The following is a 15,886-nucleotide window of genomic DNA, read 5'->3' as shown; positions in this document are numbered from 1 at the left end:
TATGTTTCAACCAGGGATACCCCGCCCCACCCCACTCCCAAATGCTGGGGTTCAAATGTCTCTTTTATGTAATATTTGTTCATTTTTATTGTTACCATTGTTGATTATTTAGTTTCTTTATGTCTATGTTCCTTGTGCTTTCTAGGTGGTTCTTCAAGAGGTGTGGCCACCTGCACATGACCTTTAAGGGACTTCTCAAGACACCATAATGGCTGAGGAAATCCCAAAATCCTTTGTGGTCCATTGTGAATGTGCCAGGGTATTGGTGAGTTCTCCTGTGCTCTTTGGCTCTTTTGATATTTCGGGATTACTGGATTTTGTGACCTTCTGCTCTGTCTTTTGACCACTCTTTGGATTATGTATCTGGACATTTGGGATTGCCATCTGTGTCTGTGCTCTTCTGAGCTTATTTTGGTTAACCAGGCTTTTTATAAAAATAAACCTTTTATTTTAAAAGATTTTTTGTTGCCCTTTGTATGACTGTCTGGGTTTTGACGGTTTTCCCCCTCTAGTGGGCAGTTTAGAGTATTTTTTGGAACTACTTTGCTATAGAATTCTCCAGTTCATAACCAACAGTAAGGTGTACCCCAATGTCCTGGCTAAAATCGCCCACCACGACGTGATCATCCTGGTCTCTAACCATTCCCTGTGTCTAAATGGCTATATCTTTCACCCCTTCACTTCCTAGTAGTTAATGTGTAGTGAGCAAACTGGCACAAGAATGGCTGCTGTCGCATCAGCCACTGTCTTTGTGAAGCACTCTGAGTGTCTACAATATAATTATTTATTTCAAATACTTTGAACCAGTCAACCTCAGTGTTGGCACGCCTGATCAGGAGCTACTAACCTAGAAGCCACTGAATTTTATGCAGTTTTATTTGCTACATGTCTTTAAATACTCTACCTTTGGACATTACAGGCACCTTTATCCACGGGCATAGCCAGGAATTAATTTCAGCGGGCTGCAAAAATACATGAATCATAATTCAGTCCTAAAATATATTTCAGGTGAGGAGTTCTAAAGTCAGCTCTGGTTATGTAGGTAGTGTGGCAAAGTGGCAAAGGCTTTGGACTTTAAACTGTGGCTTCATAAGCTGCTACTGACAACTCTGTGACCCTGAGCAAGTCACTTCAACTGCCTGTGCTCCAATTGGGAACAACAAATGAAACTGAACCCACTGTATCCCACTGATGAAGGCGTCAGCCGTTATTATGATGATAATAATAATAATAATAATAATTTAGTGGCTTTCCATTACTTATTAAATGTGGATTGAAAGTCATTGACCCTAAAAAAATCTCCATTATGAGCATCAATGGGGCATCCCTTTGGCATGGTTGGCTTTTCCCTTCTTGACTTGAAGAGACAAAATGCAGAGCTACTATATAAAAACAGCTGTGTGTGCCACAGGGGGGCAGCAGAGAGACACGCCTCCACCTCTGAGAGAGTCCAAGTGCAGCTGCTGCAGCCCCCCCTGACTCCCACCCTCCCTCCCTCCCCTTCTTCCAGTTGAGTCACCAGCTTGTTTGTTTTAAATCTGCGCATCCAGTCACACACATACCGGCCTTCCTTTGGATCCGCGTTCTCCTCGTGGGCCTTGACTGCCTGGAGGGCCCTAGAAAGAAGAAAAAGAAGAACAAGACAGGCGTTAGTGATCTGCTTTGTGTTAACTTGACAAGTGAAGGAAAGAGTAGCCATCCCTCCTAGCCTCCATACTGGCCTCCAGACCCGTGGGCAGCACAGTGGTCCCCTGACTCTTTGTTCTTGCACATTCATCTGGAGGCACTTTGCACCCCCTGCCCAGTGTTCGGGGCTCATTGCCTGTCACAGACATTTTGGGTACACGTGTGTCACAGAGTGGTCCCCCTTTTTTCGGGCCAGGCAAAAGAAGCAGAAGACCCCTCAGAACGTAGCACTGGGTGCGTGAGGACGGCATGCTGTCAGTCGACTTCTGCAGGCTGCCGCATGCCCTGTCATACGCCCGAGTGGAATCAGCTCTCATCAGATTAAGAAAGACGTGACGAGAGAAGGGATTAATCCTTTGGATATCTCGGGGGTATACATTAAAATTCACTGAGTGTGCTAAAGAAGTGGGCGGATATAAAGTGGGAGACTCAGTTTACACCGCGTGGCACAGAAGAAGTAGGAAACGAGTAAAGTAATCGGGGTGAAATGCACCTTATAAACTGCTGAAAGAGCAAGGGAGGCCGTCCTTGAGCAGTGGCGCTAACCTGTGTCTGGTGTGACCCCTCATTAAAAACCCATTTAGTGGCACAGAGACAGTGGGAGACAATTATAGACACCAAGGCACTTTATAAAATGCTGAAAGAGTAAATAAATACTGCTCTCCTTGGGTATTTGTGCCAGCCTGGGTCTGGATTGACCTCTCATTAAGGCCTACGTCTATCTACACTACTACATTTTTGTTTAAAAAACGTGCACATTGGTCTCTGTTTTCACCTTTTGTCCACACCACCCCGTGTTTTTAAACCCTGAAAACACAGACTTTTGAAAATGCTCTCCACACTTCTGAAAACGCCGGCACTGAGTTTTAATGTGGAAGAGTGAAAACGCCGACTTTTGAAAACACAGAATCTGATTGGTGCATGCGTGTTACATAGCCCTTCCCTGATTGGATCCTGCTTATTGCAACATCTAATTCTCTGATTGGTCACTGTGGTGGACGGCCGGGACAACCCCTCTGATGGAAGGACCGGGGGGACAGGACATGTTCACGGCAAAACCTCCATCGGAACACAAGAGGGCAAACCCCCTGGATTACATCGAGGCAACGGGTCTGGAGCTTAGAAGCTCAACCCTGCTGGTGCCCATGGCTACTGCCAGGGGGGCACCTGGAAGGTCCCGGAGCCCTGGACTGCAGCACTTCCACCACACCCAGAAGTCCTACCAACAGAGGATCTGGGAACACATGGAGCACTTCCAGGGGCCCTTACAGCACTTCTGCCACACCCAGAAGTGCTACCGGAAGAGGATCGGACAGCACCTGGAGCTTTTGCGGGTGCAATATAAAAGGAGCCACCTCACTCGGTTTGGGCAGCCAGATTCAGGAAGTGGAGACAAAGCTTGCTGGGAGAGGAGTGGAGGTGGCAGAGGAGAAAGAAGGAAGAACGAAAGAGAGACAGAAAGTAAGGGACTGAGCAGTAGTGTTGTACTTGCCGACTGTGTACTGTGCTCTGAATTGGGGAGCAGGAAATAGAGCTGCCCCACGAGAAATAAACAGAGTGTTAGTTTACACTTGTGTGTCTCTGAGCCCGTCTGTGTCCGGGTCTGAGGAGCTGTACAACCCTGTGGCTTTATCATCACCCTTCACGGAAGAAAACCATACTCCAAAATAGCGGACATCCGTAAGTTGCGTTCCACGGTGCTTCTTGTCTTGCTTACCTGTAAGCATCCCAATTTCACTTTGTGTAGTATTAATGCTGCATATACCGTATATACTCGCGGATAAGATCTCCCGTGGATAAGTTGGGACTTCATTTTATCGCATCATTTCTGATATTTTATAATGTTGGTCGAAATGCAGAATACTCACTCTATTGGTCGAAGAGACTATGATATGCTAACGCCCACCTGAGAGAGTAACCACGGGGCACGACGCCTTTTTTTCCTATGTGGGTGCGGCAATGCGCTGTATCGTTACGTGTGCTCCTAACCTCTCTCGCTCGCTCTCTCTCTACTGTGCCCACGTGACCACACGGTAACACCTGAACTATTCCAAAGCGACATTTGCACGGTTTTGTGTTTTCTGTATCTCACACCCTCATTACACCTTTATCGTAAGAGCTTCCCTTATCTACGATGGAGCGTTCGATCAAAAGAAAATATGAAGCTGGTTTAAAATTAAACGTCGTTGACATAGCGAAAGAAATTGGTAACTGTGCTGCTGCAGCAAAATTCGATGCATCTGAGAAACTGATGTGAGATTTGAGGAGGCAAGAAAATGTAAAAAAAAAGAAAATAAAGTGTCAGATTTTTGAACGGGCGTATAAGTCGGGGTCTAATTTTATGATTGATTTTTTGGGTTTCAAGACGTGACTTATACACGAGTATATACGGTATGCGCAAAGGCAAATCATTTACTAGTTGCTACAGTGCTGTGTTAAATCCCTTGGCCAGTGGTGTTACTGTCCCTTCAAGGACGTATGCCCAGTGTAGGTAAACACCTACACCATACTGCCAAAAGTATTGGGACGCCTGCCTTTACACACACATGAACTTTAATGCCATCCCATTCTTAATACATAGCCTTTAATATGGAGTCGTCCCACCCTTTGCAACTCTAACAGCTTCAACTCTTCTGGTAAGGCTTTTCCACCAAGGTGTAGGGTGAGTGCGTTGATGGGAATTTCTGACCAGAAGACCATTTGTGAGGTCAGGCACTGATGTTGGAAGAGAAGGCCTGGCTCGCTCGCAGCCTCCTCTCAAATTCATCCCAAAGAGGTTCTATCAGACTCTGTGCAGGCCAGTCGAGTTCCTCCACACCAAACTCGCTCCTCCATTTCTTTATAGACCTTGCTTGGTGCACTGGTGTGTGTGCCCAGTCGTGTTGCCATCCCCAAACTGTTCCCACAAAGTTGGTTGCATGAAATTGTCCAAAATGGCTTTGTATGCTGAAGCATTAAGAGTTCCTTTCACTGGAACTAAGGGGCCAAGCCCACTCCATAATCCCCCCTCCACCAAACTTGGCACAATGCAGTCAGGCGAGTCCCGTTCTCCTGGCCAGACTCGTCCATCAGATTGTCTGATTCATCCCTCCAGAGGACACGTCTGCACTGCTCTCGAGTCCAGTGGCGGGCGGTGGGCTTTACACCACTGCATCCGACTCTTTGCATTGCACTTGGTGATGTCAGGCTTGGCTGCAGCTGCTCGGCCATGGAGACCCATTCATTCCATGAGGGTATCTCTCTATGCTGCACTGTTCTTGAGCTTTTGGAGGTCTGTAGCTATCAACTCTGCAGAAAGTTGGCGAATTCTGCACACCTCAGCATGCGCTGTCCCCGCTCTGTGACTTGACATGGCCTACCACTTCGTAGCCGAGTTGCCGTTGTTCCCAATTGCTTGCACTTTGCTATAATGCCACTGACAGCTGAACGTGGAATATTTAGTAGCCAGGAAATTTAACGACTGGACTTATTGCACAGGTGGCATCCTATCACGGTACCAGGCTTGAATTCACTGAGTTTCTTGTGAGAGCGGCCCATTCTCTCACAAATGTCTGTAAAAGCTGTCTGCATGCCAGGGTGCCTGATATACACCTGTGGCCATGGGTTTGATTGGGACACCTGAATTCAAGGATTTGGAGGGGGGTCCCAATACTTTTGGCAATCTAGTGTACCTCATACACATCCTTCAACATTTTAGCGGGAACGGAGACACTTTTATGAATGATTTAAAAATGCTAACATGGGCAGATTGTTTCCATTTCTAAAGAAATGCCATTTTTATATGAGAACGTAGTGGTATGGGCGTGGCCTAAGGATCATCCCAGAAGCCCCCTGTCCACTACCACTTGTATAACTCGAATGGCAGGAGTGGGGTACATAAAACCTGCAATTAGTCACAACAAGCTGACCTCCCACAATGCCTTGAGCCACTGCCACCCACCAAAGAGCAGCAGGACAAGGTTACATTTACATTCTTATTAAGTAAGGCCACCGGGGTGGGCACCAAGAAACCCACCACTGAAGCAGGTAATTCTTCGGTTTCCATGGTTACATCTCTTGTGCTTGCCATTTGTCACATGGTCCCATGAAAAGCCACCTTGCATCGGCACCAATACCCAACGGACAAGGAAGAAATGGAGTCCATCTGTTAGCTGACATCTCGTGCTTGTGAGAGTTACGACAGGAACCTTACAAGAACGATTCTGACATGATGATGCCAGACAATGCCCACCTCTCATGGCAGACAGTAGTGGGGGATTAGGAGTGGCAAACGAGCTAAGACGTCAAGCGGGCGTCTACAAGGAAACTGTGGGAATGTCTGATTGAATCTGAACACCTTTATGAGTGTAAGGAATACTTCAAGAGGGGAGAAATGAGAAGTCCAGCAAAATGGCACCTGTTATTGGCTAACTATAAAGATGACAATATGGAAGCTTTTGAGGCAACTCAGGCCCCTTCTTCAGGGAATGTGTAATCCTGAGTTTCCTCGAAAGCTTGCATGTTGTCATCTTTTTAGTTAGCCAATAAAAGGCGTCATTTTGCTCGAGTTCTCATTGCATCCATAATGGCTAAGGTGGTGCAGCACCCTACTACTGAGGAGGTGAGTAAGAAATAAAGGACAAGTGGAAAGAGACTTGGATTAGAGTGATGCGTAAAGATGTCTGAAAGGCAAAGGTTAGCAGCAGAAGGTGCCAGAGTATTGCGAAATACCCGTTGGAATCAAGTGGTCCTGTTGGCATCCCATTGATGCACTCTGGGTACTGTGAAATATGTAACTAGCACTACACAATACCATCACGTAAGATATTCACCCATCCATGCATTCCTCTTCCAAACCTGCGTATCTTGAATAGGGTCGTCAGGACACTGGAGCCTGAAGCAACAACCACAGGGTGGGTGTGAGGCAGGAACACCATCTGGAAAAGGTGCCAACCAATCACATGGGAACACACACACACACACACACACACACACACACACACACACACACACATAGACAGTAGGGAAAATGTAGCACTGCCAATCTATCTAATCTGCACATCTTTGGACTCTGAACATTGAAGAGCATGTAAACTCCATTAAGAGGGCACTGAGAATGTGAATCCCTGCCTCCTTATTGCCAGGCAGATGAGCCAACGCTGTGCCACCATGTCGCCTCAGAGCTCAACATGAATGTTTTAAACAGGCTAACCAGTCATTCATAGTTCAAAAACGGGACACAACGTTTGAACAACTTACTACGTGGGTTCCATTATCAGACGTATAGTAAATCGAAGAGCAGGAGGGCCCCCCGCGTCGCTTGCGGTTTTGTTTGCACCTATGTTTGCTGCACAACACACCTGTATAAAATTACCAGGCGGCTAAAAAGGGAATTTTTAGTAATGTATCAATTTTTACACAAGACATACTAGTAAAAACTGGACTGTTTCGAAAAGAGCAGGATGTCTGGTCAGCCTATGGTCTCAAAAGCACAACGCCGCAAATGAAAGCCACGCCACGTGACACCTCAGACCAAAAGAGCAGCCTGTGCGACCAACACGCACGTCGTGCAAACGCCGCCGACTCCAGACGCTGATGTCCGCTTAAACGGAAGCGAAATTTTTGGTTAGTACCGCTTGTCATTGTTCTATTTGATCTTTATGAAAGTAAATCTAATGTGTACGAGTCCGCCCCGTCTCCAGACTAAAATGATGGGAGCATTTGATGTGCTAGAGGTGGGCATGGTGTTCTAAAAGTCCACCACGTAACAGTATATCCGACAGAAGGGCAGTGTGAAGGCAGCAACAAGTAGCAACCAAAAAATTGGTTGGTGAATTCAAAATTCAAAAGAAGCTAATTGGCAGCAAAAACAGGTCACTAATTAAGGGTCTACATCAGTGAGGACCTCACTTGGACACTTAGCACCACACAGCTGGTCCAGAGGGCTCAACAGCGGCCGGACTTTCTGAGGAGGCGGCTGAGGAAGTTTGGTACGTCGACTAAGATCCTCAGCAACTTTTATAGCTGCATTGTTGAGAGCATCTTGACCAGCTGCATTACCGTGTGGTATGGCAACACTACTGCTATGGACAACAAATGCCTGCAGAGAGTGGTGAAGACTGCCAAGAAGATCACCAGGATCCCACTGCCCTCTCTGCAGAGCATCTACAACTGCAGAGTCCGGAGGAGAACTGTCTCGATCCTCAGGGACACCCAACATGAACTGTTCACACTTCTACCCTCAGGCAGGAGGTACGGACGTATGAAATGCAGGACTTCCAGGCTAAAGAACGCTTTCTTCTTCAAGGCCATTAGACTCCTAAATAACTGACTGGAGTTTATAACCGCGGTCCACCTCATTCTATCAACCTCACACAACTGCATTTGACTTGTCCATCACACACCTACCTGTACATTACACTTTATATTTCTATTCTGTTTTAATACTTTATGCTGCCTCTGTTACTTATTATCTATCTGATCTGCTACTTATTGTTTATCTTTATACGTTGGTTTTGTCATTTGGTGTGGACAGCAAAGAAAGAAATTCATTGTACAGGGAAATGCGCTTCCTTACTGTGCACATGACAATAAACTTTGAACTTGAACTTGAAGGGTTAGAATGAAAACCGGCAGCCACTGCGGCCCTCCAGGACCGGAGTTGGGGACCCCCTGCTCTCGGCGGTTTCAAACTCAGTTTGTCAAACCAAAACATGCCGACACTCTTTAACTAAACCCCTGCTGTTTCGAGCGTACGGAGTTTTTAACAGAAGTGGTGACTGTCACCTTAAACAGATTCTAGAAATTAATCAGATTTCACAAAATAACAATATGTAAATATATTACATATATATTAATTTATACAGTATATTAAAGTAAAAATACCACCACATTTTCTTCATGGGAAATGTTTAAAAAAAAGTTACATGATCATGTCGGCCTTAGCAGCGTGCTCCCTGCAGTGTTTGCCTCGTCCCCTCACTCCACATGCCGGACAACATGACAGCGTGATGAGCGGAGAACTTTCATTTTGTATTTTTCACTTCAGAGCAGAGAGCTAAACATTATTAATGCCACCCTGGCACAAGCGCGCTGCAGCTGCTGTTAGTTAAGAGTCCGGATGGCAGAGGCGTGTCACGTCAAGAGTAAAGCAGGCTAAAATAAACAGAGACTCCCTTCTTCTGGGTTCATATTTAAACCTGTTTTCACGCATACCAAAAAAACTTAATTGTCTTTTCTATGGTTTGCAGCGGAGCGCTATCGGAAATTCCAGTCGTGAACGTCCTGAAGTCGGAGCTCCAAGTCGGACAATTCGGAGAAATCCCGAAATCCCCGAGTTGTGGGCTGAAAGCACTGACCGCTCACAACAGTCCACCGTATCAAGTAAAACAAATATAACCAGGATGAGTCAGATGTGACATGTTGTACTGCATTTGGAGTGACGTGACGGTTAGTCTGCTCTTGATTTTATGAGAAATAAAAAATACCTTTAATTGCTTTTTTTTTTTTTTTAAATACAATTCTCACAGAATTACAGCACAAGAATGCAATGGTAGGCTCAACTCAGTCCTGGCCCTCCCAATAGTTGCAGGAATCTGTTCCTAAACATATATCACTGCAGTCCGGAGCCTCTACATTGGAGCTCCAAATAGGTGGAGTTGACACCAATGGGCCTCAGCAGTCCAGCTGCAGACCTCCAGAGCTCCGCCCGATTACACTATGGTTAAGATTAGGGCTGCTGGGTTGGGCGGGGCTTATTTGACTTAAACAATGTCAACCGTCCATTTAGTCAGCTCCATGCGTGGAGGCTCTGGGCTGCAAGATGTTTTGTTCTTTGACTGATTGTGAAACTGCTGAGCACTTTTCCTCTAACTGATCTCATTCCATTACCTGTTTTTTTTCCTCTTCTTTTATTCTACATGCAGAGAAGCACAGCAGGGTGATTTTTATATTTATAAAATGTTTAGAAATGTTAGCAGTTTTGCTGCAAATGTTTAACTGTTTTGTTTTATTCCTAGTGATGTTCCATAGCTTTCTCCTTTAATCCTAACCTAAAGTAACAGTGGGCAGAGCAGACATGGGGGCAAAAGACAATAAATGCTTAATGGCTGGAAACACTTGAGCATCAAACCCAGGAGTGCTAAAGTTGTTTGGGGAGGGGGGGGGATGAGAACACTTGTCCTAGGCTTAGGGCTTGTGGGGGGGCCCCAGGATAATCTGTGCAGAAATTCAATTTTTTTGTAAAAATTGCCACCCATAACAATATTGATAAGCAAGACAGCATTAAAAAAAACACCCCCTTCACTTTCTGCAAACTTTATTGACTTGTAGATTTAATTTTAAACGGACACATTTCTCTCTTTTAGTCTCTCGTATACAAAGAATAGGGAAAGTATTGTACTCGTCCAAATATTCGATGTTGAGATTTTAATGAATCTCGATGTTTTAGACCTCCCTGAGTCCAAAAATATCACTTTTGGAATTATGTCTGTGTGTCTGTCTTTGTGTGTGTGTGTGAACACGATAACATGAGTACACTTTCACTTAGGTCAACCAAATTTTGCATACAAGTATGACGTACAAAACGTTGATGTTAAGAGTATTGACCAGCAGGGGTCAGTGCTGGGGCTGCTGCTATTTTTCCATCCATCCATTTTCTAACCCGCTGAATCCGAACACAGGGTCATGGGGGTCTGCTGGAGCCAATCCCAGCCAACACAGGGCACAAGGCAGGAACCAATCCTGGGCAGGGTGCCAACCCACCGCAGGACACACACAAACACACCCACACACCAAGCACACACTAGGGTCAATTTTAGAATTGCTAATCCACCTAACCTGCATGTCTTTGGACTGTGGGAGGAAATCGGAGCGCCCGGAGGAAACCCACGCAGACACGGGGAGAACATGCAAACTCCACGCAGGGAGGACCCGGGAAGCGAACCCGGGTCTCCTAACTGCGAGGCAGCAGCGCTACCACTACGCCACCGTGCCGCCCGCTGCTATTTTTAATGTATAGAAATGATTTAGATAGAAATATAAGTAATAAACTTGTTAAATTGGCAGGTGATACCAAGATAGGGGGATTAGCAGATAATTTGGAATCCATTATATCATCACAGAAGGACTTGGACAGCAGACAGGCTTCGGTAGATTTGTGGCAGATGAAATTTAATGTCAGTAAATGTAAAGAATTACACAAAGGACGTAAAAATATGAGGTTTGAATACACAACGGGTGGTCGGAAAATCAAGAGTCCACCTTATGAGAAGGATTTAGGAGTCGTAGTGGACCTTATACAAGTAAAATACATTGCTTAAAGTTGTATAGTGCCTTTCATTAGCATCATACCATTTCAATTGGATGTTGAACATTACTCTAAGCGATCAACCTCCAGACAGTGTTTAGAAGACATTAAGAAGGCTAACAGAATGTCAGGTGATATAGCGCCTTGATGTGTGGAGTACAAGTCACAGGAGGTTCTACTCAATCTTTATAACACACTGGTGAGGCCTCATCTGGAGTCCTGGGTGCAGGCTAAAAAAAGGACATAACAGCACAAGAGAAGGTCCAGAGAAGAGCGACGAGGCTGAGTCCAGGGCTACAGGTGATGAGTTATGAGTGAAGATTAAAAGAGCTGAGCCCTAACAGTTTAAGCAAAAGAAGATTAAGAGGAGACCTGACTGAAGTGTTTAAAATGATGAAGGGAATTAGTCCAGTGGATCGAGACTGTTAGTTTAAAATGAGTTCATCAAGAACACGGGGACACAGTTGGAAACTTGCTAAGGGTAAATTTCACACAACCATTAGGAAGTTTTTCTTTACACAAAGAACGACAGACACCTGGAATAAGCGACCAAGTAGTGTGGTAAACAATAAGATGTTCGGGACTTTCAAAACTCGATTTGATATTTTTTTGGAAGAAATAAGTGGACAGGACTGGCGAGCTTTGTTAAGTTGAATGGCCTGTTCTCGTCCAGAGTGTTCTGATGTCCTAACTTAGATTTCTATCAACTTTTGGGCTATTTCTGCTAACCAGAAGTGGTCCTTTACCATTTATTCATGCCGCTGCACAGTCCGATTTATTCAACTTTACTTTTATAATAATTGTTCAATATATTATTAATTTGATTTGATGTTGATGGTTCTTTATATGTGCATAATATAAAAATAGAATCCTTGTCTTGCGGTTTACTCCTCAAATATCCATCCCCATATCTGAGTATACGAGAAAGTCGAGATGAGACCACTCCCGATTTGTACCAATCAATCTACTCATAATAACCCATCATGACAACTAAAAACATGTCTTCAGAATGGTTTGCAAATTTATTATAAATCAAAAACTGAAATCTTTCATTCCTAGAAGCACTCAGTCCCTTTGCTGTTACCCTCCAAATTGTGCTCAGGTGCATCCTGCTTGCTTTAATTCATCTTAAGATGTGCATAGAACTTGACAGGAGTCCACTGTGACCGACTGGGCGTCATTTGGAAAGGCACACGTGGACCTGCATATAGAAGAAGGTCTCACAATTCACACTGCATGTCAGGACAAACATCAAGCCATGAAGTGCAAGGAACACTCTGCAGACCTCCACCATCACATTGTGGTAAACGCACAAATCAGGACATAGGGACAGAACTATTTCTAAAGCTTTAAATACTCCTGGGAGCACAGCGGCCTACAGAATTATGAAATATAAAAAGTTTGGAACCACCAGCACTCTTCCTAGAAACTGAGAAATCAGATAAGGAGGAGTGTGGTCAGGGAGGTGACTAAGAACCTACAGGCAACTTTAATGAAGCTTCAACTGAAATGGGAGAACCTGTCAGAAAGGCCGCCATCTCAGTAGCACGCCATCAATCAGGCATCTATGGCAGAGTGGCTAGGCAGACGTCACTCCTGAGTAAAGGGTATAGAACAGCAAGAGAGCATGAAGGAAAAGATTCTCTGATCTGATGAGACAGACATGGAACACTTCGGGCAGAAGTCCAAGCACTACACCTGGTGAGGACCAGGCGCTGCTCGCCACCTGCCTGATACCATCCATACGGTGAATCATGGCAGTGGCAGCATCCTGATAACAGAACAGAGAGACCGGTCTGAACTGAAGCCAAACACAGAGAGGCCCTTGAAGAAAACCTGCTCCAGGGTGCACGTGACGGGCCACCTTTCAGCACGACAGTGACCTGAAGCATACAGCCAAGAAAACATTGGGGTGGCTTCAGGACAACTCTGTGAGAGTCCACCTCACTCCCAGACCTAAACCCCATAGACGGCTAATTATTAAGTTGACGGTGCTTTAACGGCACTGATGTTGTAGTCAGGTGATTCACTGTTACTTTTTAATGTCAACATTTTTTAATTGTAAGATCTTCTGCTGCACTGGATGGTTTATTTAAGGCTATTTGTCTACTGGTGTCACTGCACGCCTGTTTGATCGACACGACTTCTGCTCCACGTTGTGCTCTTAGGCATATTTGATGTACGTCTAAAATGTTGTGGATTTGAAACCACCACCACCACCCCTAGTCAAAACCAAGTGCTCCTCCCACCATAGCAGTTTTAAAATGTATTTTTAGGACCCCCCCATTTTGATTTTGAGGTTTACAGGGGGTCTGAACGGTTAATTAGCGGGTGACAGACTCCCAGGACCTCCACCCACTTCTCACCTTGGACTAACCTCAGTTGCAGAGGTGCTGGGTGAGGCCTGCGGTTTTTAGATCATAAAATGTTTTCCAGATGAATGAGAAGGAAATAAAAGAAAGAAAAGGCCTGCAGGGCAGAGAATTTGAACAGCGGCGTACTTGAGGACAAAGAAAATCAAGACGAGTAGCAAACAGAGCAGACCAGAAGAACAAGAAGAAGCAGCAGTGGTGGGCACTGAAAGGCAAGGTGGGAGTGGAAGGATGAATGAAAGGCAAGAAAAATGAAAGCTTAAGGGGGCGATAGAAAGGAGAGAAAATAGAAAAGGAAGACAGGAAAATCAAGAAGGATAGGAAACTAAAAATTCAGTGCAGTGCAAGGGAGGAACAAGAGGGAGAGAGGATCAGAGAAGGCAGAAGGGCTGGCTGACAGAAGAGGAGAGATGAAGAATGGGAATACAAAGGTGACTAAATCTGCAAACCTCATTAGGGAATGAAGATTAAACCCCGTGATCATCAGAGGTGACTGTGCAGAGGGTACAGACCTATAAATACCTGGGAGTGCAGCTGGATGATAAACTGGACTGGACTGCCAATACTGATGCTCTGTGTAAGAGAGGACAGAGCCGACTTTACTTCATTAGAAGGCTGGCGTCCTTCAACATCTGTAATAAGATGCTGCAGATGTTCTATCAGACGGTTGTGGCGAGTGCCCTCTTCTACATGGTGGTGTGCTGGGGAGGCAGCATAAATAAGAGGGACGCCTCACACCTGGGCAAACTTGTTAGGAAGGCAGGCTCTATTGTAGGCACGGAGATGGACAGTTTGGCATCCATGGCAGAGCGACGGGCGCTGAGAAGACTCCTGTCAATCATGGAGAATCCACTGAATCCACTGAACAGGATCATCTCCAGACAGAGGAGCAGCTTCAGCGACAGACTGCTGTCACCATCCTGCTCCACTGACAGACTGAGGAGACCCCACACTATGCGACTCTTCAATTCCTCCCGGGGGGGTAAACGTTAACATTATACAAAGTTATTGTCTGTTATACCTGCATTGTCATCACTCTTTAATTTAATATTGTTATTATCAGTATGCTGCTGCTGGAGTATGGGAATTTCGCCTTGGGATGAATAAAGTGTCTATCAATTTATCTATCTATCTATCTATCTATCTATCTATCTATCTATCTATCTAAGAAATGATGCAGTGGGAAGCAGCATCCCAGGCTCAGATCCCACGTATGGTTGGGTTCAAGGTGGCATTTGCATGTTCTCCCCACGTTCATGTAGATTTGCCTTTCACATCTCCAAAGATGTGCAGATTCCATGGATTGCTAAATCTAAACTGGCCCTGTGCATGCAAGGGGGTCCTAAGATGGACTGATGCCACATCTTGGGTTTGGTTCCAACTCAGTGGTATAACTGCAGGCAGTGAGGGCATGGTTGTTGTTTCACCAGGCTTTATAATTAATAGGTTTTGCCTACTTGACATCAGAATTAAGAGATTATTGGTGTCCTCATGCCAACACTTCAGCTCTGGTCAGGTTGGGTAGCATGCACTGGTACCCACCACATGACGAAACAGCTTGGGATCCTAAATGGCAACCCACCAGGCAGACACGCAGTCCAGTTCCACTGTCCAGAAATGACCATCTATCTGCTGCAGCCAGGTGTTACGCGGGCATCGCCTTGGCATGGTCTTCTATAAAGCTTTATTATGATTACTGAACTTTTCATGTAGTTTATATGTTTAATATTTCTCATTGATGGTGGGCATTTAACTGAATTCAATTTCATATTACATGAGCCTAATTTTGTTACTAACTGTTCCTAACTTTGACCCAGTGCTGTCAGTTCAGTCTCCAGATTCTCATAACCCTGAACCAGATGAGGTAGGTTGAAAAAAAGCTGATTATCTCCCTCTACCCATGGATGTCGACTTTAGTTGACATTTGCCCTCAACAGAAGTCGACATTAGCCCTAAAAGAGTTAAATACAAAACATGAAAAAAATCAGATAAATAGAACTTTATCTGAACAACAACACGTATGTCTAGAGCACATTTTCATACAAATGATGGAGCTCAAAGTGCTTTACAGGATGAAGAAAGAGAAAAAAAACAAAATATAAAAAATAAAAACCATAGAATAAAAGTAAGGTCCAATGGCCAGGGAGTACAGAAAAAAAAAAACTCTACACAGACAGCTGTAGAAAAAATTAAATCTGCAGGGGTACCAAGGCCACAAGACCACCCAGGCCCCTCTAGGCATTCTACCTAACATCAATGACCTTAATCAGTCCTCAAGGTATTCAGGGTTCACGTGGAAGAACTTGGTGATGCTGCTCATGTGGACTTCTGGCCTTTAATCCATCAATGAAAGAAAGAAAGAAATGTGAATAAAGAAATCAAAATGGCAAGAAGAGGCAGCACTACAACTGTGTGAAAAAGGGGTAGGCACGGGATGTGATGGGCCCCTGATAGACTTGTGGGGTCCCAGGCTGTGTACCCATGATGACACCACACCGGTGCTGTATCAAGACCAGACTATTTAGTTGCAAACTTTCACACT

At 45.0% G+C, this 15,886-nt stretch overlaps 1 protein-coding gene across 1 annotated transcript in view; it reads right to left on the bottom strand.

Moving 5' to 3' along the window:
* The window catches only part of col5a2a (collagen, type V, alpha 2a), a 138,848-nt gene that overhangs the window by 64,926 nt on the left and 58,036 nt on the right, over positions 1 to 15,886 (bottom strand). Inside the window, exon 6 of the mRNA XM_039757778.1 lies at positions 1,563 to 1,616. Within this exon, the coding sequence (XP_039613712.1) occupies positions 1,563 to 1,616 (54 nt within the window). The remainder of the gene's footprint in view (positions 1 to 1,562; positions 1,617 to 15,886) is intronic.

The sequence above is a fragment of the Polypterus senegalus genome, chromosome 6 (genome assembly GCF_016835505.1).
Source record: "Polypterus senegalus isolate Bchr_013 chromosome 6, ASM1683550v1, whole genome shotgun sequence".
Lineage (NCBI taxonomy): Eukaryota > Metazoa > Chordata > Cladistia > Polypteriformes > Polypteridae > Polypterus > Polypterus senegalus.
The sequence above is the reverse complement of the archived record's forward strand: the minus strand, read 5'-3'. Positions and strand labels throughout refer to the sequence as shown.